Raw genomic sequence first — 27,356 nt, 5'->3', positions numbered from 1 at the left:
AAGCATGCGCGCACATGTCAACGCGGTGTACAGAGAGGCAGTTAGAGCTAAAGGGTACAATGAGGCTAAAAACAGAGTTCAAATGACGTTTTTCCAAACAACTTTTTATGTCGGGGTTTCAGGACACTTGGATCACTATGGACGAGCAGTATGGAGATATTTTGTGGTTTCAATTATGTGTTTTTGGACGTTTTAATCTGGGGCACCCAGCCTGCATTAGGTGGAGTTGGGTTGCTACCCCCTCTCCCCTCGGATCTCCGCAAGTGTTGTGGAGGACTCTAAAACTTCACCTGAGCCTCCCTCGGCATATAGGTGAGTGAATTTTCATTTTTGGGTGCACTATCCCTTTAAGATCCAGACGTTCAGGAGATTTTCACCGGTTGACGAATAATCCGCAGAGGTCTCTTCAAAACAAACAGACCCAGTGAATAAAAACGGTAAAAAACACTGAATAAAGCAGTTTCACGTAAAAAAAAAAAAAAAAAATCTATATTTTTCTGATGCTTTCATCTGGGAGGGGCCTCTAACTAAGGTGACCAACGTAAAAACATGAACAGCCCGATCTAGAGTCAGTGTTTGGTTTGTCTGTTTTTGGCTACTGTAGAAACATGGCGGTGCAACATGACAAACTCTGTGGACGAGGACCTGCTCCCTATGTAGATATAAACAGCTAATTCTAAGATAACGAAAACACAAAAATTCTTATTTTCAGGTGATTATACGCTAAAGAAAACATGCCTATTCTATCATATTGCATTTCTGCCAATTAATCCCCCTAAATGCTACACACTGGACCTTTAACTCAAGCATCGCTTTTACCTAAAACTCCAGTTTTGAAAAAGTTTTTGATCTTTAGTTTTGTTCTCCTCACCATAGGACCAGGGGTCTGTGAAAAGCTTTAAACAGGTTTCAGATGTTGGTGTAAAAAAAGCCTTAATGGAGCTCTTAACTGGCGAAACAGCCACACTGGAGCTGCCATCAATACTTGGCTCTAGTTCATACGTACAATAACCTTGTGTACTCACACTCTATAACAGCTTTGATTGGGTATTATTTCTATATTACGCAGGTTCAGGCAGTCAGCAGTGTGGTGTTTTACAATGTGCAGCGGTGAGTCAGAAGATGTGATAATAACCACAACACCACCTCTGTGTTTACCGCCTGACACAAAATCAATGACGGCTGTGTTTTCTAGAAATCAGCACAGTGTGCTTGCAACTAACCTTGCAGCTCCATCTGTGTGGTGTTTCTGTGTGTGTGTGTGGGTGTGTGTGTGTGTGTGTGTGTGTGTGTGTGTGTGTGTGTTTGTATGTGCTTGATTAATCGATTTAGCATGTGTGTATGCATGACCATGTGTCCCTCTGCTGTGTGTATTTTACCCAACAGACAAACAGGCCTCTGGTTGCCATGGTAACAGGATGTAAAGGCTCCACTTACTGACCCTGACCTCTGATCTCTGTGTGTGCAGTTTGACTCCACATTTCAAATTGAGGGCATGAATTTTATGCTTCACTTCCTCACAGCGATTGACAAATGCCTTGTTGTGCTCTCCATTTTTATTCCTACATACCAATATTTTGCACGTGTACAACTGGCAGGAACTGAAATGTCAACATGCAACACATGTGTGTGACTTGTGAGGCATCGCCAAACCAATTTCGCAAATGCAATTATGTCTGGAACCTTCTGGCAGAGGTGGGAGTAAGTCACACATGTGCAAGTCTCAAGTCTCAAGCAAGTCACTACAGTTACTGTAATAAGAATCAAGCAGTTCAAGTCGACTCCCTGAGTTCAAGTCGATCTATTAAGCTGATAAGTTAAAGCTAAAGAGACACATTTACGTACGTGTCTTTGTGATTTTGCAGTGATGGATGAAGTTGGAAGTTGTGGTGGTCATGTCACTGATTTCTGAGCTGCAGATCTTGCATACCACTGTTCTCCTTTTACTACCGTCAATGGCAACATCATCCTTGAATCCAAATGTTATTATTTTTGGACGAGCTCACTCAATGATTGCTGCCTTGTGTGCTGGCCACTGCTGGTCTGCCACCTCCAAGTGGGTTGCCAGGTTTGCACACATTGCACCAGAAATCCCCTTAACTTCTCAATATCTAGAAAAATGTAAATATTTATTGAAAAAGTCAAGTCTTTGCAAGTCATCTGTCTCAACTCTAAGTCAAGTCTCAAGTCATGAATACCAAGTCAAAGTTAAGTCGAGTCTTTAATCAATGTTATTCAAGCAAGTCTTCAAATTTGCGACTTAAATCTGACTCAAGTCAAGTCATGTGACTCGAGTCCCCCACCCTGCCTCTCCTTTCATTTACGTTTTGCAAGGGGCTTTATCAAGGGTGGCAGACAAAACTGCCTCTAGACACAACTGGTTAGATATGGAACAAATCAGAGCATCAAAACGTGGAGTAGCGCTGAGCAACAGACAAATGTAAACAGACTTCAGCATGCAGAGATGAGCTGTGATGATGTTGCTTCAATATATCTGTGAGTAAGAGTACAGCAACACGGGGGGAGTCAGTACAGCATAGCAGTGCAATATTTTGCGTGGTGATATTATATCGATACACAGATGCAGAAGTATCGATCTTTTATGATATACATCATTCATTTTTGCAAATACACATTTTGCAAGTACAACTTTTGGTACTAGAAAAATAAACAGAAGTTCTATTTCGGTCCACTAGATGGCGCTGATGTTTTCTTTTTCTGGTGAGCTCAGCAGAGGTTTCAGTCAGTTGCATTTGGCAGGATGTTCATCAAAACAAAGATGGATGCACTGGAGAAAGAAATCAGAAACGCAACGTTGGTGTTTAAATTAAATGTCTGGACTTTTTTAGAATTTCTTTAACATGGAAGAAAAGGAGGACTTGGGTATGACACATGCAATTGACAAGCAGTGTCATATGAGAATAAAATACTCCGAGAATAACACGAACATGACGGCTCACCTCACACTCCACTATCTAGATTTAGCATTAGCCGCTGAAGGCCAAGCTAATGTTAAACCCACTCCGCCATAAAATCAACTAACACTGAAAACACTTCGCTTGACAAAACTACCATCCAACTCTGAGAGAGCGAAGAAAAAAACTCAGTCCATCACCTACTTCATGTGCAAAGATCTGCATCCATACAGCGTTGCTGAAAACAAAGGCTTTTGTTACATGCTAAAACCCCTGGAACCCAGGTATGTGACTCCGAAGTGAAGCACAAAGCTGAGGAATTTTTGAGTACAGCAGGAATGGTGGCATTAACTTGTGACACCTGGACTTCAAGGTCAGTGGATTCATTTGTGACTATAACAGCACATCATCTCACAGAGAACTGGTGACTGCTGTCTCACGTTCTCCAAACAAGAGCAGTACATGAAAGTCACACTGGAGCAAACATCCTGCAAAATACAGCACAAGAATGGGCGATTGGGGTTGTAACAGATGACACCTCTAACATGGGTGTTGCCATTCATTTAGCAGGATACCTGCATGTGAAGTGTTTTGCTCACATGTTTAATCTGGCCTCTCAGAGGGCGTTAAATCTTCCAACAGTTGAACATTTCTGGTGTATGTAGTATTTGTGACAGAGTTGGTCAGTCTGTCTGCTTTGCATCACATTTTGCTGCAATAAAAATAATTAAAGTCAGATGAACACACTGAAAACTTTATCTGATGAGGTAAAATGATGTAAGTTTTCCTTTGGGGAAATAATTTGCATTTTTATTTTAAAAAAAAAAGAAGCAATAAATCGCAATACTCATCATATCACAATAATATTGTATCGTGACCTAAGTATCGTGATAATATCGTATAGTGGGTCCTCATGCAGAAGACACATGTTACATTATGTGAACAGGTGGAGGATGATTAAGAAAAAATTACTGAGCCAGTTGACCTGTGACCTACGAGTCTCACGGCTGCATCTGTGCAGCTCAGTTCAGCATCGACACTCAGAGAAAGTTGGTCCCCTGGCCCTGATGAAAACAATATCTAATACAACTTCACCATAAAATGTCAGCTACTTTGATGAAATATTGTTCAATTTGTGCACCACACTTCTTGTGCTGTTGACCTTCTTGGTATTGATGCTCTGTTTTGTTGTACCCAGCGGTGTTTTCTCTCTGTCCTCACTGAATAAACAGACAAGACAAACCATCAGCTCTTATCTGAGTGTCTCGGAGCTGAGGTCGTGGCTGGCAGTGTGACTCTGCAGTCTCTCAGACCTGCTGAGTGGCTCTTTGTTAGGACTTCCACATAGTGCTAATACACACAAACACACACACTTTAGTCTGTTATGAACCCATGTCACTACAACAATCCAACACGCTAATACTTGGCAGAACTAACTAATAAACAAGACTAGCAGAGCAGCTGTGACGCCCCACTAAAGTTAGTTTCCTCCGTGTTTGTACAGTTGAAATCACAGCCGCCAAAACAGGGCGTGTGCTATTTTTGATGCTGCAAATGTCAGAAGAACTGCCCCAGAAAAAAATATAACTGTGTGTCTTGTGATCTACTTGTAATGTCACGACAGGGCGGCTTGTTTTGGGAGGGGGAAAAGCTCAGGGACAGAAAGTTTCCACTGCAGACAAACTTTCACTTTTCAATTGAACCTCAAGAGTTATCAAGTCCACCAAAAAAAAATCACTGATGCTGGCAGGATAAAAGCTGGCCATTGTCCTTTCAGCAGCAGCCAGATTCCCTTCAATTATAGATGATTCAGCTCTCCACCCCCCCCCCCCCCCCCCACACCCCATCTCCATTCTCCTGATCCCTCATTCTTCTTTCTTTCAGTCCCGGCCATTACTGCCCCTCCAAACACCTTCAGCGCCAGCGTCTCCTTCTGCCTCCCATCTCCATTTGTCATGCATGAAATCTTTTAATGGAGTTAACCAATGGGAGAATAATGGAGCGGCCAGATGGGGATACATTTAATCCCTCGTGATTCTGTATATGTTTAAAATAGAAACAAAGCCACTGAGTTCATTGAGATGTTACTGCGCCGCTCTGTCATACGGACATGGGGGTAACAGACACCATCATGTCTCTTTGAGGTCCTGAACCTGTTGTCCTTACTAGAGGCAATGTCCAGACTTTTCCCACATGTTTAAAAATACATTTCCTCTAAAGTCTGAACTGCAAACACTTGCACTGTAAGCTTCTCAGATTTTATTTACAGAATGAGACCAGCGGTTTTTAAACCCTAACTAACTGTGGCAGCTCCCTTGGTGGACATTTTGGTCCTTATAATGACCACACTGATAAAAAAAATCCTATTTTTCTGACTCCTCATTACCCCAAATTCAGTAAATTGTAATGAAACTATCCTCAATGCAGATAGCTTTGATTTTGTTTTTTTTATCTCTGCCATTTGAGAATACTTCCACCGTCCCAGTATAATAGAGGTGAATGAACCTTATTTGTGTCACTTAAAGCATCTCAAAACTCAATTTAAGAAACTCAACAGTAATGTGTCTCTTTAGAAACAACGTCCTGATTACTCAGACTAATCCTCCACCTCCCTGTGGTGGAAGTTTCATATTAGCAAATGGAAAAGCTTTCATGAGGTGATTTATTGTTATAATCTAAATTACTAACAGATCACCATAGCAAAATGCATATATTACTATGTAAATGTTGCTTTGGTGGATTAGACCTTTGTCATATCTATTATGACGGCACAACTTTGGTTATTTAAGCAATACATCACGACAGGCCGTGGTATACGCTCATTATACCACAGCTGAGGGGCGTTCTTCGGCCCGACGCGAACGCCCCTCAGCTGTGGTATAATGAGCGTATACCATGGCCTGAAGTGATGTATTGCTTTTATAAAACGGTTACCAATAATGGAAATATGAAAAAGGAATACACAATCTATTTCATGCAGAAATACATATTATCCAATAAAAATAGCCCCACTGTGGAAAAAAATAGTCCCACCTCTCCTGACGTTAGCTCTGTATGTCGTCTTTTCCTCGGCTTTTTCTCAGGAGAAAGTCACTGTTCAATCCACTCTACCGTTGTCAACCCTCCCTGGAGGTGAAAGTTAACCTTAAACATGTGAATTCAACTAATTTAGTCTATTTGTTAATGTCGTCAAAACACCACCGCTAAGTTTTGCTATGCACTGTAACAGTTGGTTTTTGTCATGGAAGCATAGTTGCTTCTCTGACAATAATGACAATACTGAAGAGGAATACACAATCAATTTAATGTAGTTTTTATTCAATGAGAAATACATAGCCTATTATAAATAAATAAATAAATATTTTAACCTTTTCGAATAAATAAATAAATAAATAAATGAAAAATTACAGCTTTTACTCCATACCATTAGACTTACAGTTTATTTACATTCATTTCTGTAGTTTTTACTCCATAACATTAGACTTAGATTTTATTTACATTAATTTCAATATTTCCGTGGATTGTGCATCCACTAAAAAACTGTGTAGCATCAGGTAGACCACTTGTACTTTCAGGTGGAGCAGTTGTGTAGTGTGTGTGTGTTTGTGTGTGTTTGTGTGGCGAGGATGTTGCTCCACTTTCTGCGGTCTTCCTGATTTGGTCTCCAGTAGCTCTGTAGAGACGTTTCACATTTGTGACCGCTCACAGTCATGATCTGTCCGGTGTCGAGGCCTGCATCAGACAGCTTTTGTATGGTGGTGCTGCGGAGGCAGTGGTTGGTGTATCTCTGCTGTGTGCCAGCTTGCTTGCAGAGTCGGGGCAACATTGTGGCGAAGTGATTAACGCCCATTGGCTCTCGTGTAAACCTGAATGTTACCACACATATTTAAGCTGTCATATAAATTTACCTTTCATCTAAATATGCACTACGCATGATACACTTACCAAACTTTGTCAAACTCGTAGTTCACATTTTTTCTTGGATGTAGATAAAATGCTGGTGCGTCAGGAGGCAGGAGGGAGAGGTACTTTGCCAATGAGGACACAGGCAGTTCGTACATAAATCCCCTTGTGGTCTCTCTGTTCCTTCCTTGTGGGTCGTTGTGGTTTTTAGTATGTTCGTTGAACGTCAGCATTGCATATTTCAAACCGTTTTCGTCCGCTTTGATTATAAATGACGAGGGTTTGAGCCGACGATTTCCTTCGTTTCCTCTGCGCCCAAAGTGCAGCTGCATATCAAACCAAACTTTATTAACCAAGCCCACTGGAGTGTTTGGATTCAGGACCCGCTTTATGACGTTGAAGTCAGCATCTGTAATTGATGTGTGATGTACTGTAGTGTCAAGTCCTTTCTTCCTCAACATTTTCAAAACGCCAGTGAACACATTATTGGACGTTGTGAACTCTGTGTCTTTGAGGAGGCACCAGGAGAGGCTGAGTGGGGGGTCGTTAACGTATCTGTTGAGTCCCACGCGGAGACCGATGTAGCTGCTCAGTCTGTATAGTTCACCTTTGCAGTTTCTGACAGTGCCATAAAATTCTCTTAAAATGTCATTGAATTGTTGTTTAGACACTGTCTGAATGTCTACGGCCGCACCTTTATCTTGGCACCAGTCTTCAAAGCACTTCACTGCCCACTTGGTCTGTTTAACTGTATTGGCCTCACTTCTCTCCTTCTCCAGTTGGTCAACCTCTCCAGATGTCAGTTCCACATGTCGTCTTTTGCGCGGCTTTTTTTTCGGAGACAGGCACTCCTCAATCCATTCATCCATCGTTAGCCCTCCCCGGAGATCAAAGTTAATCGTGAACTTAATTGTTAATTGTTAATGCTGTCAAAAAATAAACGTAAAAACCAGCTACTTTTTCTACCTGCTGTAACAGTTGGTTGTTGTCATGGATACATTGTTGCTTCCCTGACGCGGAATGATATGCTGTGATAAGGCTTTAGAATAGTAGCTGTGGTATACGCTCATTATATCACAGTTAACAACCAATCAGACTGCAGGATTTCACCTTTCCGTTTTATAATTGGAGTTTCTTCCCCTAATCAGCCAAAATAAGAAGGGAAATTTGTGCGGGCAGACACACACACAAGCTTTAAGAAAGTAGAGCAGTGCTTTACCTCTGGAGCTGCAATGTTGAGAGCAGGGTTAGCCAGTTCAAACCTCTCCTGAGATTTCTCTCTGGCCAGGCGGGCCGCCTCCTTCACCTCCTTAAACTGCTCTGCAAACTGCAGGTGGAGACACAAGACAGAGGTTACACTCTGCTGAGAGATAACTGGAAAACTCAAAACGCACCACACCTACATCATCACTGTCTTAAAGCTTCCAAAGCTACCTTTGACACTTTTTTATACTGTAATTTCAATGTAGTAATCTAAGCATATTTTACACTCACTTTTGATGGCAGTTTAAAGGGACAGTTCACTCCAAAATCAACAATACATGTTTTCCTGTTTCCTGTGGTGCTATTTATCAGTGCAGATTGTTTGGTGTGAGTTGCCAAGTGTTGGAGATATCAGCTGTAGAGATGTCTGCCTTCTCTCTAATATAATTGAACTAGATACCACTCAGCTTGCGGTGCTCAAAGTGCCAGCAAAATTCTAAATAAATAAAAATACATTTGAAAAACTAAACAGCAATGTCTCTTTCCAGAAATCATGACTGGGTTTGAAAAATAATCCACAAACCTCGTTGTGAGCAGTTTCATGAAGGAACTATTTTTCTTATAGTAAACAACACCAGCCAACCATATCACCACGCAGATGGAAGCATACATCTACCCATGGACGAGAAGATCATGGTCGTGACATGGCAAGATGTAAACATTATTGCCGTCCTCCTCGGCTGAGCTGTAACGTACATGGGGTAGAGCACTAGAGCAAGAAAATGCAGGTAATATAGGTAAGGTGCAGGTGATGAACAGCAGGTGTGTGACGGGGTAAGCAAACAGTATTTTGACCGTGAAGAGTGGCAGCATGAAGAGTTTGTAGCATGGAGACTAAAACTGATGAATGACACTTAACTACTGAATGGACACTAACCTGTGGTTGACTCAGAAACTGTTAAGTGGAAACCTACCTGAGATTAACACACAATGTTTACCTGTGAGAGCTGAGCACGTTTTAAACAAATAGGTCATTGCATTCAAAGTGGACATTGGTTTATTATCGTTTCCCAGAACACGCGTCCGAAAAGTTCTCCCCGTTTTTTTTTATTGAAAGACTACAATATGTTTGGCGGGTGTAGTTCGGTAGAAAGAAAATAGTTCCTTCATGAATCTGCTCACAACAAGGTCTGTGGATTATCTTGAGTAACCCATCTAGCTATCTAGTTCCATTTAATTACGAGAGAAGGCAGACATCTCTACAGCCGATATGGCCAACACTCGACAACTCACACTAAAACAACCTAAACTGATAAAAAGCACTACAGGTAAGAGGAAAGATATGCATTTTGATTTGGGGTATTCCTTTCATTTAATGAACAAAAATAAATCAATTTAATGTGTGTGACAGATTGATCATTTTGTGTTTATGTGTAAATATAATCCAGCTGCATCAGACACTGACAGAGTAAAAGCTGTGTTAATATGAATTAAATATGGTGGAAAAATGACTCATTGATCATCACATCATTGTCCTCTCCTGCTCCAATGCCCCTCTTCCTACCCCTCATCCTCTGTGCGTAATATCTAATAAATAAAACTATTTCAAATATTTTGTTTGAATGTTGCCGAAGTGTGTGTGTGTGTGTGTGTGTGTGTGTACGGTATGTGTGTGTGGGCGGTGTTAACCTGCTGCAGCTGTTGCTCTGTGGAGAAGCCCAGGCCGTAAACGGTGTTGGCCCGGCTGTCTGCCCACTGGCCAAACTTCTGGGAGGTTTTGGTGAAGGTCATGTTGGGGGTGATGGTGCTGTTGATGATGGCCTGACACCACAGGGGAAAGAAGAAGTATGTTTTTTGATAAATAACATGATCTCAAACAGAAATTCTGGATATATATAAAAGCAGAGCGAGAACAGAGAGAGATGTGAAACATGTTGTGTTGAATATGCACACTGGAAGGTGTTCAGCCAAAATCTATACGGGATCAACCCCAACATAAATCTAAGATACAGAAATAATGTATTTCTTTTTATGATTTATATTTTAGACATTTACTATAAAGACAAACTCATTTGTTCACTGGAACACATTTATTATTCATTATTTTGCATTATGTCTTAATGTTTGTGTGATTACTTCAAATCAATCAAACAAAACCACTTCTACAGTAGCTGGGATGAAGCTGCACTGACTCAAATTCTGCAGGTGCACTGCACTTGAATGTATTTTTTATTTACTTTTTTTTTTTTTTTTCAAATTTCCAATGTCAAGGTCATGGTCAAGGTCAAGATAAACTTTATTGTCCACAAGGAAAATTTGGCTTGGGCTTCCACCCCTGCTGCAGCCACAAAAAACACATACACAAAACAGTGACTGAAATATACAAAAGACATGGGCGGGACCCAACAGTACCAGTGCGTCAATAGTGATCCTATCTTGTACATTCGATCTATTTCAATGCCTCATTTAACAGTTTAATTGACACAGGGACAAAGGAGTTTTTAAATCTGTTCAAATTACACCTGGGTAACCTGTACCTCCTACCAGAAGGCATTAGTACATACTCATCATGTAATACGTGGGCTGCATCACTAACTACCTTATAAGCCTGTCTTAGAGAAGCCTGTTCATAAATGACTGCAGAGAGGGAATTTAACAAATCATACAGAAACCAAATCACCTCCCTGCCCCCCCACATACAACCCAAAAGAGGACCTAACTCAAAAAGAGGTGGGTAGTAATCAAAAAAAAAAAAAAAAAATATAATACAAAAAAAAAAACTCCCGACAGGGGGTCCTATTCCCCTGAAGGGGGTTGTTTTCCCAGTATTCACCAGCTCATTATACATTATCCCGCTTATTACACGGCTAATTATCAGTTAAATAAATAATTTGAGACAGAATATTGATTAATTATACGATTTTTTATTGATTTATAAATTAAATCGGGAGGAGAGAAAAAAAAACTGCCGGCAACGGCTGAAACTGCGCTACAATAGCTACAGGGAATCAAGAGAAAATGAAAAGCAGCGTCCCTAGCAATGCTGGGCTACATAGCAAGGGTCATTACACAGTAATATCAGACCTCTGAATGCCGCGACTGACCAATCAGAATACAGCATTTAATAGAGCCGTGTAATAAATACAACATAATCCTGTCTTAATCAGAGGACTACTGGTCTATCAATCTGGTATCCTTTTTATAACAAATCTAATAGAGATGTTGGTAAAGTATCAGTATACGTCAAGTAGGGCTGCCAAATCTTTGAAAAGGTGTTGTATTAGTTTCTTAGAGTATATGTGATCTTTTCAAGTGGAATGCAGCTGTTCATTTCCAAAAACCACATGGCTATGGGAAGATGGGAATCAAAGCTATTTCCAAAAACCTCTTTTGGAAGTTCCGTAAAGAAGCACTAATGGTTGTAAAGTTCCCCAGTAGGCAGATTTGTGGTACCAATGGGAAAGCAAATCCTACAAGTTTTGTCATGACTCCACTCAATTTGTGCCAAAATGTATAGAGCTTTGTACATGACCAGGTGCAAATCAGAAACAAGCCCTCCTCTATACCACATCGAAAACATCTGTCTAGTGTTACACGGTATACCGGTACTAAAATAGTACCGCGGTATTAGAGTATTCCAAACGGTACTATACTGCATTTGGAAAATACCAGTACTTTTTAAATTGATTCAATTCATTAATTTATTTAATTCATTTATGCACACAAACGCCTTCCTTGTTCCTATTGGAGCACATATTGCGCAAGTGGTGTGTATGACAACACCTGTATCAACATTTGCAGCTGGCGCACATTAAAAAAGACAAGAGAAAGTCTGCCTCGCAAAGGGAGACAACACGAGACAGCACAAACTTGGTGGAACATTTGAGTTACCAAACCGTGATGTCCATACCGAGGTACTTACCGAACCATGATTTTTTTGGTATCATTACACACCTACTATTTATTGTTCTAAAGGTTTGTATCCAAAAGGACTTTTCCTTAAGAAAAGTACCGAAGAGTATCGAAAAGTATCGAAATTCATATTGGTATTGGTACCGAAACAAAGATTTTGGTATCGTGACACTACACTACATCTGTCTGATAACTCAGGTTTATATTGTTTTTTTATTATATTCACCGAGTTGGTGAAGAGTTGGACGTAATTGCATGCATTTATCATGTGCTTAAAAAGCCTGTTTTTTTTTGTTGTTTTTTTTTAAAAAAGGTTATTTTTAAGGAGAAAGAATTCAGAATATCCAGAATCAACAAGAACATTCATAATGTATGTCACCTTTAAATGCCAAATACATTGCAGCTCATTGTTATTTTTTTCTTATGCATGTACTTGACTGGCAAATATGCTGATTTTCATCTTTTTATCGAGAAGCCAACTCTTCACTGTGCAGCAGCTGATTACAGTAAACAGGCTGGTGACTGCTTTGAGGTCTGTGGTTTTCATTAGGATCATCCAACTGTAACACTTAGATTATATTGTCGTCCAAATCTGCAGTTGTTTAACTAACAATTAAAAAAAAAAACCCTATGGAGGTTGACTGTAGAGGTGTGCGTGCAAATAAAGATATCCAACAGCTCGGGCCAGAAAAAGAGCTAAGTGAAAAAGCTTGTTGTGGTGTGCGATGATCTGTTCAGAAATACTCCTGAGTGAACAGTCTGATGAGGTGGATTTGTTGCCAAATGTAGATTTCTTTGGTCTCCTCTCCAAAAGCCTCAAGTCTCCGGGCGCTACATTGGCACAACTGGGTGATAACTACAAAAGAGTTTTCATTTAGGTGCTAACGAGATACGCTGTCAGAGTTGGAACTCCCAGGTACTTTACTGTGCTTGTGGATGCCGTATTACCGCTGTGGGTGTGTTATAAATATTCTGCTGACAATGTGCAGCTTCAACTAATGCATCCTCACCCGTAACAGCCACAACCAAATGGAAAACAGATTTATTTCTCTTTATTTGAAGAATCTCAGGATAGGGTGTGCAGAGGAAGCTAAATAAAAAGCAAGCCAGTGAGATATGATACTGCACAAATGATGAGTTGTTACATTAATACACTAATAATACAAGAAATATAATAATATGAGGAAAATGCTATTAACTAACTGCTGAGTGCGACAAGCTGCAGCATGTTACTTCAAAAATAATGGACTCAGTGAAAGCTTAATTTGATATTTCATGCTGCATCTCATGCTGGCTTTCTTTGGCAGAAATACTACAATCAATAAAAACTAGAATTACTATCTTGCAGTTGTCTATCTCTGTGAACCCGTCAAGTTGCAGTTAGTCTACATCATGCATACATACGCCTGTCCAGACTCATATGAAGCCATGACAGCTGACAATGCTTCAAATATGGATGTTGCTGCAAAGAAGCTTCATATTCTAAAACATGGACGCTTCAGACACATCTTCAACCCGACAACACAGAAGATCTACAATCAGTTTTACGATCAACACCCAAGATTAGTATCAGCAATTCAGTATCTGACCAAATGTCTCCCCTTCTGTACAACTTTAAATAATGGCCAGAAAATGTTTTTGCAGAATATTATGATGTCACAGTGAAGTTGACCTTTGACCTTTTGAATATAAAATGTCATCACTTCGTCATTTTAGTCGATTAAACATTTGTGTGAAATTTTGTCATAATTAGCGTAAAAATTCTTGACTAGCAGCCACAAACATGTTTTATGAGGTCGCAGTGACCTTGACCTTTGACCACCAAATTCTAATTAGTTTATCTTTGGGTCAAAGTGGACGTTTGTGCCAAATTTGAGGGATTAAGATATCACATTCACTATGAGACAGATCCAAGGTCATAGTGATCTTGACCTTTGACCACCAAAATCGAATCAATTAATTGTTGAGTCCACATGGATGTTTGTGCTAAATTTGAAAGAATTCCCTTAAGGTGTTCATGAATTGTTGCGTTCACAACAATGAGATGTACTAGGTCACAGTGACCCTGACCGTTGTCAGCAAAGCACCCCAGACGACCCTCCCCCTAGCAACGCTAGGCGTTCCCTGGCCAGATGAGATATGTAATCCCTCTAGTGTGTTCTGGGTCTGCCCCGGGGCCTCCTACCAGTGGGACGTGCCCGGATCCCCTCCAGCTAGAGGTGCCCAGGAAGCATTCTGATCAGATGCCCGAACCACCTCAATTGACCCCTTTCGACACGAAGGAGCAGCAGCTCTACTCCAAGCTCCCTCAAGATGTCCAAGCTCCTCACCCTATCTCTAAGGATGAGCCCAGCCACCCCAGAGAGGACACTCATTTCACCGCTTGTATTCGCAGTCTCATTCTTTCGGTCACTACCCAGAGCTCATGACCATAGATGAGGGCTGGGACGTAGATGGACCAGTCAATCGAAAGCTTCGCCTTCTGGCTCAGCTCTCTCTTCATCAGTGCAGAAGCCCTACCCTCACTCGTGAACAAGACCCCGAGATACTTGAACTCCCTGGCTTTGACCTATGACCACCTAAATCTAACTGATTTATAGTTGAGTCCATGTGGATGTTTGTGCCAATTTTGACTAAATTCCCTCAAGGTGTTGTACGGGACATACGGACAACCTGAATACATAATGCCGCCTGTGTCAATAAGTTTGTAGAATACAGTCAGTGCTGTGATTTATTAATCACTGTCTTAAAATTTCCCTCTTCTTTTTTTTTAAAGATTATTTTTGTGGGCTTTGTCTTTAATGGACAGTATGTGAAATGGGGAGACAGAGAGCGAGAGAGAGAGAGAGAGTGGGGACTGACACGCAGCAAAGGGTTGCAGGCCGGACTCGAACCCGTGACCGCTGCAGCGAGGCAACGCCTCTGCACATGGGGCACCGGCACCACCCTCCATGCTACCAACGCCCCAACATTTCCCTCTTCAAAGAATCTTAGTAGAACTATGTGTCTCAACCTGATAACAATATGTGTGATGTGAACCTATGACAAAGTGTTAATGCATGCATCTGTACAGACATATGTGTGGAGGGCCCCCACCTTTGTTCCGCCCACGCTAATGATGCGGTAGACGCTGCGGCTGGCATCGTAGAAGAAGGACACGGTGACGGCATGTTTGCTGGCTGGCAGCCAGTTGCGTTTGGTGGCCGGGTCGATCTGGAAGACATGAGCTCTGGCGCTGAAGATGGGCTGCTCCCTTTAAAACACACAGCAAAAAAACACTTAATGTCACGGGAGATTTAATGTCACATTTAATTAAAAACATTACTGAATATATGGAGGCGGCTCCCACCGCCCTGCTGTTAAGTCACCGTGTTTTCAAAGAGGACCTTTCTCTCTGTAGAAAAAGAGGGGTTTCTGTTATATAAAGCTGTGACTGTTTACAGCACTCATGTGTGTTTGGTACAGTGTTAGCTGGATTCTTTGCAATATTAACATCACTTTATTAAATTTGCATAAGTGGAGTAGATAGTGTACAGTATCCTGACTCCTGCCCTCCTTGCACTCTGTATGTATGGATAACATCAAACCACATGCTAATGCACAGACAAACATACAGATGCTGTATGAACATTCAGTTTCATATACTGATAAACAACCATACAAATCCATTTATGACTGCAGGTTTTCGAGAATGGGCTGTTTTGTAACCCTGCAGTCTTTAACCTGTGTTTTTTTTACCCATGTTTATGGGTATGAGTATGGCATGTCATCAATTTTCTATTTTTGGACAAGCCAGAGAGCAAGACAACATCAGGCTTTTTCCATGTTGTATTTCTTTATTTCATTTTATCTTGATTGCATTGTATTGTTTTCCATTAGTTTATGGTGTTATTGTCCCATGAGTACCACCTGGCATTCGTGCAGTAGTAATCTCCCAGCTGAGGACATCTCTATGAAAATAACTTAAATTTCTGTTTTAGTGACAGTTTCAGAAGCTAATTTCTTCCTTTACTTTAAAGTGAAAACAGAACAAAAAAAATGTTTTATGTTTTTCAATTAGGCTTAAAAAAGAGAAAAGCCATGGTTGTTTTTTTCATGGCAAGAATAATTTACCAGTAAGAAGACCAGTTTTTATATATAATAGAATTATGCAAACAGAAAAAAATGAAAACAAAATGATCACGAGTTTAAGCTTTAAGAACAAACTTCTTGGAGAGCACCTAATTTGTTTAAACGCTGTGCTGTTGATCATTTTGTAACAGCAGGTGTCACCTTTTTAAAGGAGGCATATAAATCTCTTTTTTTCCCCTGAACTCTTCAGTTGTCACTCAGCTCTATCACAATCTGTGAGGGGAGCCTGAGGTCGAGTGTTACATGCCCGACATTTAAGAGGCATAAATCTGCCTGCAAGTGACACTCGTCACTGAGCCAGTTTATCTGTGGAGAAACTCACCTCAGGGGCTCTGAAGATAAAGATGAGCGAGCAGACTGTCACTCCAAGTCTAATGCAAACTCTATCCATCTGTAGCAAACACTGATCCGAGAGAGTTGGTTTAAACTACAAAATAACATATTTATTTTTTACCTCTGCTTGAACTAACTTTACTGTCAGTTAAACTTTATGATCTCACACTTTAACAGCACAAGTGGATGGAAATCTGTTTGTGGGGCTCAAAGAAGAGAATTCAAAAAACAGCTTTTGAAAGACACTTTTCAAGATATAATGCCACAGTTTTTCCCAGTTTTCTAATAATTCAGCACATAATATGACTTTTTATTGCCAGGATAAGATTACTCATTCACTCTTTTTCCATAACTGCTTATCCTGTTTGGGGGCTGGAGCCTATCCCAGCTGACATTGGGCGAGAGGTGGGGTACACCCTGGACAGACAACCATTCACACTCATATTCACACCTACGGCCAATTTAGAGTCACCAATTAACCTGCATGTCTTTGGACTGTGGGAGGAAGCCGGAGTACCCAGAGAAAACCCACGCTGACACGCTGAGAGCATGCAGACTCTGCGGGTTCGAACCAGGAAACCTCTTGATGTGAGGTGACAATGATAACCCGAGCATAAGATTAAAGAACTAAAAAACTCTTCAAAGCAAATTTGTGGATAATCCTGAATTACTGAGACATACAGATATGTACATTTCAGTGCTCTGATCACCACAACTTCAATTCATCTACTTTTTTTTAGGGTTTTGTCATGAAACATTGACAAATAAAACCAAACCTCAGGTAGACAAACAGCTTTTGTGGTGTGCTGTGACACCGAAATTCAATTTTTGAGCCTGTTTGAGGTCCTCAGCTAAAACTAAAAAATGAACTAAACTGAAAAACTAATTAATACTTTTTGTGTTCTGAAGTTTCAGGACTCCATGACAAAAAAACCCAGACAAAAAAAAAGGAATACTCGCTTGGCATAACATGAGCATGCAGATGCAGATATCAGGTTTGTTACAGAAAAACTGAGTTTCTGTAGCGTTCTCCTGTGACCAACATTAGAGTGCAGACTCAGAAACGAGTGTGCACATTATTTCATCCCCAAAGTGGATTCTGTAGCGTTCAGAATTTGTTTTGTGCTCTCTCAGATACCCCCAAACCGTTTGCTGTGTTCATTTTATTTACAGTATGTAAAGTAATATACTACCTGTAAGTATCTTTTTGGATGGCATCATTATTCGGAAAAAGACTCATTTCACTTAACCAGCTCTCAAGTGCTTGTTTATCACAGAAATATGCCAACAGTGATAAAAATGTATCCCCTGTTCTCCTTATGAGTTATGCAATACTTGAAAATGGAAATATCACACACAGGAAATCTTCATTAGTACACTGATCAAAGCCAAAAGGCTAAAACATCTGTACCCATCATTAAAATTATCTGAACATCATTATCATCTTGTTCATCTGAGCGCAAACCATTGACTTGTTTGGTGCTTTGGGGACCCCGCTCTCCCACTGAGCGTGGTAAACAAAGCTATAAATAGGGGCAAAAATACCACTAATTTCTGAATGTGATTGTGTTTTTCAGCAACCTCAAGGTCATTGATGTTCTCCTGGTGTAATGAGGCTATTTGTGCCAATGAAGCTGAGGATTTGCTAACCGCTAGCAGTCCAATTAGCCATCCTGCTTCCTTTGAAGAACCACGCACTCACTGTAGGCACTAAAAGTGGATACGGCACGCAGGACAATGAGGGACTATGCGGGCACTTTGGTGAATTCATGCAACATTACACAGCTAATAGAGTTTGCATAATGTTAACGTATGCAATGAGCCGTTCCCATTGCGAGTCAATTATATGCTGACATTAATGAGGATAATGTGCGCAGGGAGGAGGCTCTGTTCTTTGTCTAAGCAAGAGAAACAACCATTTATATAGGTCAGCAGCACTGGCTATATGAAGCATTGTTCCCACTGGGTTTGGCTGGAATTACTGTACATTTGCATACAAACAATAGTCGGTATTGTTTCAACACAGATTACTGGAGCTACAATTGACAATAGACAATCGCAGCGCAGCCAAGAAAGCAGATTTTAGGTGTCAGTCAGGTTCAGGATAGCAGAGGCTCGAGATGCAATACATATCATTGATAGATGATATAAACATGGGTCTATGATGACTGAACAACATGGAGTCACTGGACAAAAGTGACAGAGCAAACTACTGAGTCTCTAAGTTGTGATACACTTGGCTCTCAGGATCTGACGTATTGGTTTTCTCACAAGAGTTAGACTGATGTTTGGTTGCTGCCACATATACAGGATTTCTATATGATAGTTGGTTGAGGACTTGAGGAAACAGGAAACAGGAAGCATGAGGTTTGATTTTTAGGTGGGGTTTTTTTTAGGTAAAGTTTAATCAATGCACACAAGAATTCATTTATAATATAAAATGTTATATAAAAAAGATCCGATACTGTACATAGTGCACATTATCTATATGCAACCCAACTAGACTGATACCTACTGTTTATCTGTCAATATTTCTTATGATCCATACTCTTAACCTCATTTTGGCTTCATATATATATATATATATATAATATATATATATATATATATATATATATATATATATATATATATATATATATATATATATATATATATATATATATATATATATATATATATATATACAGTACAGGCCAAAAGTTTGGACACACCTTCTCATTCAATGCGTTTTCTTTATTTTCATGACTATTTACATTGTAGATTCTCACTGAAGGCATCAAAACTATGAATGAACATAGTGAACTGAACACGCATTGAATGAGAAGGTGTGTCCAAACTTTTGCCCTGTACTGTATATATATATATATATATATATATATACATATATATATATATATACAGTACAGGGCATATATATATATATATATATATATATATATATATATATATATATATATATATATATATATATATATACACACACACACACACACATATATAAGAGGAAAACTTGATTTATCCCGAGGTAAACTGCTGTGCAGCACTTGCAATACAAAGTGGGAAGAAAATCTGAAATATATACAATACATGGCCAAAAGTTTGGACACACCTTCTCATTCAATGCGTTTTCTTTATTTTCATGACTATTTACATTGTAGATTCTCACTGAAGGCATCAAAACTATGAATGAACACATGTGGAGTTATGTACTTAACAAAAAAAGGTGAAATAACTGAAAACATGTTTTATATTCTAGTTTCTTCAAAATAGCCACCCTTTGCTCTGATTACTGCTTTGCACACTCTTGGCATTCTCTCCATGAGCTTCAAGAGATAGTCGCCTGAAATGGTTTTCCAACAGTCTTGAAGGAGTTCCCAGAGGTGTTTAGCACTTGTTGGCCCCTTTGCCTTCACTCTGCGGTCCAGCTCACCCCAAACCATCTCGATTGGGTTCAGGTCCGGTGACTGTGGAGGCCAGGTCATCTGCCGCAGCACTCCATCACTCTCCTTCTTGGTCAAATAGCCCTTACACAGCCTGGAGGTGTGTTTGGGGTCATTGTCCTGTTGAAAAATAAATGATCGTCCAACTAAACGCAAACCGGATGGGATGGCATGTCGCTGCAGGATGCTGTGGTAGCCATGCTGGTTCAGTGTGCCTTCAATTTTGAATAAATCCCCAACAGTGTCACCAGCAAAACACCCCCACACCATCACACTTCCTCCTCCATGCTTCACAGTGGGAACCAGGCATGTGGAATCCATCCGTTCACCTTTTCTGCGTCTCACAAAGACACGGCGGTTGGAACCAAAGATCTCAAATTTGGACTCATCAGACCAAAGCACAGATTTCCACTGGTCTAATGTCCATTCCTTGTGTTTCTTGGCCCAAACAAATCTCTTCTGCTTGTTGCCTCTCCTTAGCAGTGGTTTCCTAGCAGCTATTTGACCATGAAGGCCTGATTGGCGCAGTCTCCTCTTAACAGTTGTTCTAGAGATGGGTCTGCTGCTAGAACTCTGTGTGGCGTTCATCTGGTCTGTGATCTGAGCTGCTGTTAACTTGAGATTTCTGAGGCTGGTGACTCGGATGAACTTATCCTCAGAAGCAGAGGTGACTCTTGGTCGTCCTTTCCTGGGTCGGTCCTCATGTGTGCCAGTTTGGTTGTAGCGCTTGATGGTTTTTGCGACTCCACTTGGGGACACATTTAAAGTTTTTGCAATTTTCCGGACTGACTGACCTTCATTTCTTAAAGTAATGATGGCCACTCATTTTTCTTTAGTTAGCTGATTGGTTCTTGCCACAATATGAATTTTAACAGTTGTCCAATAGGGCTGTTGGCTGTGTATTAACCTGACTTCTGCACAACACAACTGATGGTCCCAACCCCATTGATAGAGCAAGAAATTCCACTAATTAACCCTGATAAGGCACACCTGTGAAGTGGAAACCATTTCAGGTGACTACCTCTTGAAGCTCATGGAGAGAATGCCAAGAGTGTGCAAAGCAGTAATCAGAGCAAAGGGTGGCTATTTTGAAGAAACTAGAATATAAAACATGTTTTCAGTTATTTCACCTTTTTTTGTTAAGTACATAACTCCACATGTGTTCATTCATAGTTTTGATGCCTTCAGTGAGAATCTATAATGTAAATAGTCATGAAAATAAAGAAAACGCATTGAATGAGAAGGTGTGTCCAAACTTTTGGCCTGTACTGTATATATATATATAGATTTTCTTCCCACTTTGTATTGCAAGTGCTGCACAGCAGTTTACCTCGGGATAAATCAAGTTTTCCTCTTATCTTAACCTTAATGGATGGAGTTTTGGGGTTTACATCATTTAAAAAGTACGAAGGTCAATGTGAAAGAAAATACACTGAACAAAAATTGAAATGCAACACTTTTGGTTTTACTCCCCTTTTCCCCATGTTTAACTTAAAGATCCAGGATTATTTTTCTCTAAAATTCTGGTCACAAATTTGTCAGAATCCATGTCAGTGAGCACTTTTCCTCTTCCAAGATAATCCATCCACCTGACAGTTATGACATATCAAGATGCTGATTAAACAGCATCATTACCACACAGGTGTGTTGAGATAGTCTCAATAAAATGCCATTGATACTTTTGAAATTGGTGCTACATGATCAGAGAAAACAGAGGAAAAAGCCTGTGCACTGCCCCTCACCGGATCAACGAATGGTCCCGCTGGAGGGTGATGTAATGCAAGCTTGTCCAATTTGATACAGGAAACAAAATGGCGTCCAATGGATAACAAACTATCTCAAATTACAGTTAAACAGTAAGTTAAAAAAAGTTTCTGAAAACATTTGATGTGAGAAATAGGCAATACAGTAACAGGAGCCTGGTTCTTATTTGATCAGTGATCTCAGATTTTTCCAATATGTGAAACAGCATCTCATATTACAGCCAAACAGTGCGCTAAAATGTGTTTTCAATACATCTTAGGTTTGAAATAGGCAATACAGTAACAGAACCTTGGTTTCTGTTTGATCAGCACTGTTGAGTTTTACAGTTTGATCTGAGTTTGGTTTGGCGAGAGAGGAGTGATCTCTTGCTTTCCCAAGATCTGCTTCTACACTGTTTGTGTCTGTGGTGGCAAGCATTCAAAAATGCAGAAGTCCAACCTGTAGTTTGAGCAACAGCCTTGAGTCAGCAGATTTGAGCTGAGAAATGAGCAGGGAGATCTCGTCACTGGTAAAATGGAGACATTTACCACAGTTCATTTACACATACCTACACTGTTCTGATACAAAGATGGTTGATAAATCAGCAAAGTATCTCTTTAATGATCTTGTTAGCATCTAGTAACTAGCTTAGATAGCTTGGATTGTTGTGTCTTTGACTGCATTTAGCCTGATCCTTCGTCACTGGGCATCAGCCTGATGAGTTCAGTGCTGCAAACTGTTTTACAAGAAAGCTACTTGTTGCTTTAAAAGGTGCAGTAAGCCATGTGAGTTTATTCCATGGACATTTGATGTGTTTAGAATGAATGGTGCAATCATTAACATTAATAATGGATGCTATTCACTTAATGGGATACTTAATGGAAAGAAGCCAATAATGTTTTTATTTATACCCAGGCTTTTATCTCCATAACAAATCAAAATATCTGCTAATAAAAAGACTGACAAGATCAGCAACTAGCTCAACTATCAACAGGGAGCTGTTCAGTGCTGACTCTCCCCAAGCTGTTCTTTCAAATATTAATGGTGCTGCAATTAACGTCCTGCTGTTGGAATACAACTGTTACTATGATAGAAGGGAACCAAACAGTTGTACGTCCTGTTTGGGTAAATCTTAGAACACAGTATGTAATATCTTTATTTTACTGCTTGTTTAATTTGCTTCATGATTGCACTGTTTGGACTGTAGTTTTCATGTCACTGCCAGAGAAAAATGATGAAAAGTGATAAATGTTTTCATATTAAGCATACACCAACTGGTCAAACTTGTGGCAAAATGCTTTGGATTGCAACTTATGCATTTGTCCACTATAGAAAATGTTGTCACAGCAAAACGGCAAGTAATGAAGTTGCAGGAGATTTAAAAATCACTAATTTAGCGACTGTAGGAACAAAATCTCAATACTCTGAAGATCAATACCGTATATAGACATGTAGTTTAGAGAGTATGCTGCTGGCCTTGTGTGCTGGTTTTGTTTTACTGTGTCCTTGAACACATTTTATCTGTGTATGAGAGATTGCTGCTCTCACAGAAGTTATCAGTAAACCAGAGGCCTCGCTTTTGCTCTCCCTCTTCTTACTTTTAGTTATATTATGTGTCCGAATCTGTTTCTTTGTCAGACCTACGGAGGACCTCTGTCAGAGCTCTGACCTTTCAGCTGAAATAATATTGACTCTGTTATAACTCTCATTATTCTGTTTTACCACTTTATTACATAACACGAAAGGCAACTTGATTGTTTCATGCTTTATTTGTTCACTTCTGCCACCGCAGCAACAATGTATGCAACAGAGCATCACTTGGCCAGAATTTTTTATTTATTTTTTTTGGCGCTCACAAAAAAAAAAAAAGCCACCCAGATTATTCCAGCATGTAACCTCAATTAACCGCGCCTGGGAACCAGACAAATCTGCAAGCTCATGTTGGAATTTGCATTTGTGCAATTATGCCCCCAAGAAATCTTGAGAAAAGTTCAGTCTGCTTCCTGACAAAGACAATAACCTAACGCTGTTACAGACAGGGCATCTGTAGGGCACTGTCAATGTTGCTTCCAAGCGTTCAATTACTGCGTCAGATTTTTCCAGCTTGAGCATATTAGTGTATGAGTTATCATCTCTATCACCTTTAACAGCCGCTGTTCAATTGCCCTTGAGCAAGGCCATTTTGGCGACAATTTATCAAGTGAAACATGAATAACAGGAAAGAGACTGAGGAGAAGTGGCCATTTTTCTGACACTCTAAGACAGGGGGAAAAATGCTCAGCTTTCAAAGCTTCTCAGGTGGGACAGTTTGGTCTGAGGTTTGTGGTTACCCTCAACATTGATCTCACTGTCAGGAGGTAAAATCCCACTCAAACATCTTACTCAAATTGAACAAATTAACAGCATTATCAAATTATGCAGAATAAAATTAATCATCTGGTCGCTTAACTGAAAACCAGGACGGTAAAGGAAATGAGCCAGTAAGCCAAAAAATAAATAAGAATTAACTTCAAAGTAAAGGAGCCTCTGTCAGGATTTCCATTCTATCATATTCTCATCTTAATGAGAAAAGATGAGTGACTGCTCATCAGCTCCCAGCCGTCACAGCGGATCACACAGAGATTAATGTCCTGTCATTCATTTGACGTCGCTCTGTGAAAAGCCCGTCACGCTAATCAGCTCAGACAGGATGCATCACGTCGAGGTTTGATGATATGAGCAGATTAAAACTGGATTAAATCCCTCCTGAGGTGAAGGAGAGCAAACAGCAGCTTGACAGCCACAGAGGCCTTGTCTCACTTAATGCAGAGCAGGAGACAGAAGTGTAGTCTGAATTACACACACCTGATCCAATTAACAAGAAACTGTGTAGCGTTTAATCAAATCAGGTGTTGTGAGGGTAAAACCCTGCGTGACTGGGTAGGAGAGCTCCTCATATCTGGCACCCTGAGGAGCTGTCATAAAGCTTGAACTATAAATCAGTCCAATGTATTTAACCCCAAGGGAAGGCAAGTTACCAGATTCATGTCTGATAAAAGAGCAGGATGTGATCTGAATAACTCAACTGGTGGTGCAGAAGCAACACCACCGTGAATATGCTCGATTACAATTTAAGTCCTGCTCTCAACATTTTATATAAGTTAAAGTACAGACATATTTGCGGCGAAATATATGGATATAAGAAGTAAAAAACAAAATGACAAAAAATCTCACACTACAATATCAGTGGATCCTTAATGAACTCAGTGGTGGGAGTAATGCTGCATTCAAATGGGGTCAGGTTGACCTTGTGGACACGACTTCAAATGTCATAAACACGAGCTCCATTTAAATGCAGCATAAGTCACAAGTTACTGTCTTTGTGGGTTTTGTATTAATGGATAAAGTTGGATGTTGTGGTGGTCGTGTCTCAAATTTCTGCGCTGCAGACGTTGTATTTTACCACTGTCATTCACAATATAATTTTTGAATCCATTTCACTAGAAATCGCCCAGTCACGTTTCAAAAACAAAACACAACTGCATCTAGAAAAAACGCAAATATTTAATTAAACAAAGTCAAGTCTTCTCAAGTCATCTGTCTCAAGTCAAGTCTAAGTTATGAATACCAAGTCAAAGTATTTTATCAATGTTAGTCAAGCAAGTCTCAAGTCCTCAAATTTGCAAGTGAGTCTGAGTCTTGAGTCAAGCCATCCCCCAACCTCTGACATGTAAACAGAATTAAAGGGAAACCAGCTTTGCGTCATAACAATGTGGGTTGTATGTGTCAATGAACTGTGGTAAACTTCCCTCCATCTAACCAGTGCCTACGTATCCATCTTCACCCCCCATCCCCAGCAAAGCTTTGCTGGATGATGTAATTTACGTCATCCAGCAGAGTTTTGCTGACTCTCCAACTGCTGCTTGAACTACAGCCTGTACTTCCGCATTGTCATATTGCCCGTCACCCATGTTGCCACCGCGAACATAAAGAGTGTAGAAGCAGCTCAAACGACAGACCTGCCCCTCTGTCTGTCTCAAACTTGGCCCAAAATCTGATAAAGAAGTAAAACTAAGCAGTGCTGATTGAATATATATCAAGATTACATTACTGTATTGCCTTTTTCTCGCCTACCGTGCTTTTAGAAACATATTTTAGTGTCGTGTTTAGCTTTAATAGTGAGAGTTTATGAACAGGAAGGGGGCCCCATACTGTTTCCTGCACAATGAAAACAGAGGCTGAAAAAACTTGGATTAAATGGTAAAACTAGACAGCGCTAATCACATATAGACCAAGATTCTGTTACTGAGTTGCCTATTTCTTGCCTAAAATGTTTTCAGAAACTGTTTAACTGTAATGCCAATGCGGCAATGTACGAACTACAACATTTACCTCCATCAAGGATGTTATGTTTTTGCTTTGTCTGTTTGTCAGCAGGATTATGGAAAAATTCCCAGAGTTACCCTATAGTCCACTCTGAAATAGAGTGTAAATGTAAAGTAGCTTTTATACAGCAGATACTGTGCTGAGGGCATTTCCACCTCCTGCTGTGAGCCAGAGGCCTCAATCCAGTAAGGGGTCATCTGGATCAATTATTGTTAATCTATTCCAGGTCACATATACATCACTCAACCCCCCCCTACATCCCCCCCGTCATACTATACACACTCACTGCTGCACATCTATGTGTGAGCAGAGGAAGAGCTGTGTTCACATTACAGCTCAGTAATTAAAGGGGTCAGTAAAATGACAACGTGTTATCTGAGGTGTAAACTGACATCACATTGTTCTCTTTCTCTTTCTGTTTTCTGTCTGTGGAAATTATCTGCTTCAGCTTTGCCTCTTCTGTGTTTGTGCAGTTTGTCCTCTTTCCAGGTGACAGGGTAAAGAGGCTCGGTCTCTATATGTCTGGTGACACCTGGAAGCTGCTTGACATCCTCCCACATCTATTGTTCTCCTTAGATGTTCAGATTCTATGTGTCATTTTGTCAGGATTGGCAAGGATTTTCTACACTGTAATTTTATTATGTTGGTGTGTTCTGTACACACGTCATCTACTGGGGGAGTTTATTTTTGTCCGCGGTGAGAATCAGAGAACACAGGGTGTTGTAAACTGTACAGATTGTGAAGCAAGAATTGGGACTTGTGATACTGGGCTATGTAAATACAATTGGCTTGACATGACATTTGTTTTTTTTCAAGATTGAGAAACTACAAATGTCTTTATTTGTCTCATAATGTCCTACAAAAGCCTCTAAGTGGGTGAGGTCCTTGGGGAGGCTAACAAAATTTTAGGTTAAAGGAATACTTCACCCACAACATAATCATTTGTCTATTAATTACTTACTCTGTGTTACTTTGAATTCCGGAGGGAAAGTTTGTTTTTCTCGCTTGCTTCCACGGTGAATGACAAATCCAAAAATTGAGATAACGCTTGATGAATTGAAGTGATAGGGGTCCATGTTTAACAACAGCAAAACTTCATCAAACATCCTTTAAACAAGTGTCAGTGCTTCCCAAACACATGCACATCTCACTATTTAACATTTAGGCATAAACAGTCTCAGACAGAGAAGAGTAGCACGCCTGGGCAAGCGTGTGCATCTGAATCCTGCTTGATGGAATGCACAGGCAGTTTAGACAAATGCACTTGCCCAGGTGCGCATTTGCACCCCTAATTTCTACTTCTTCTCGATATCTGCTTAAAATATCTTTTTAAAATATCCAACATCCTTTTTAGTGATAAAAGTGCTTGAACTACAGATGTGCTAAAAACTAATGGCATTACCTGAAA

The 27,356-nt window shown here is 40.1% G+C and overlaps 1 protein-coding gene across 2 annotated transcripts in view; it reads right to left on the bottom strand.

The window, feature by feature from the left end:
• Nucleotides 1-27,356, bottom strand: part of LOC117254231 (homer protein homolog 3-like) — an 82,802-nt gene that overhangs the window by 36,220 nt on the left and 19,226 nt on the right. For both annotated transcript variants that reach the window (XM_078168882.1, XM_033622356.2), the window contains 3 exons: nucleotides 15,030-15,186; nucleotides 9,711-9,842; nucleotides 8,038-8,145 (listed from right to left, as the gene is read on the bottom strand). In XM_078168882.1, coding sequence (XP_078025008.1) covers nucleotides 8,038-8,145; nucleotides 9,711-9,842; nucleotides 15,030-15,186 — 397 coding nt within the window. The remainder of the gene's footprint in view (nucleotides 1-8,037; nucleotides 8,146-9,710; nucleotides 9,843-15,029; nucleotides 15,187-27,356) is intronic.

Source organism: Epinephelus lanceolatus, chromosome 6 (assembly GCF_041903045.1).
Source record: "Epinephelus lanceolatus isolate andai-2023 chromosome 6, ASM4190304v1, whole genome shotgun sequence".
In the NCBI taxonomy this organism is placed as follows: Eukaryota; Metazoa; Chordata; class Actinopteri; order Perciformes; family Serranidae; genus Epinephelus; species Epinephelus lanceolatus.
The sequence above is the reverse complement of the archived record's forward strand: the minus strand, read 5'-3'. Positions and strand labels throughout refer to the sequence as shown.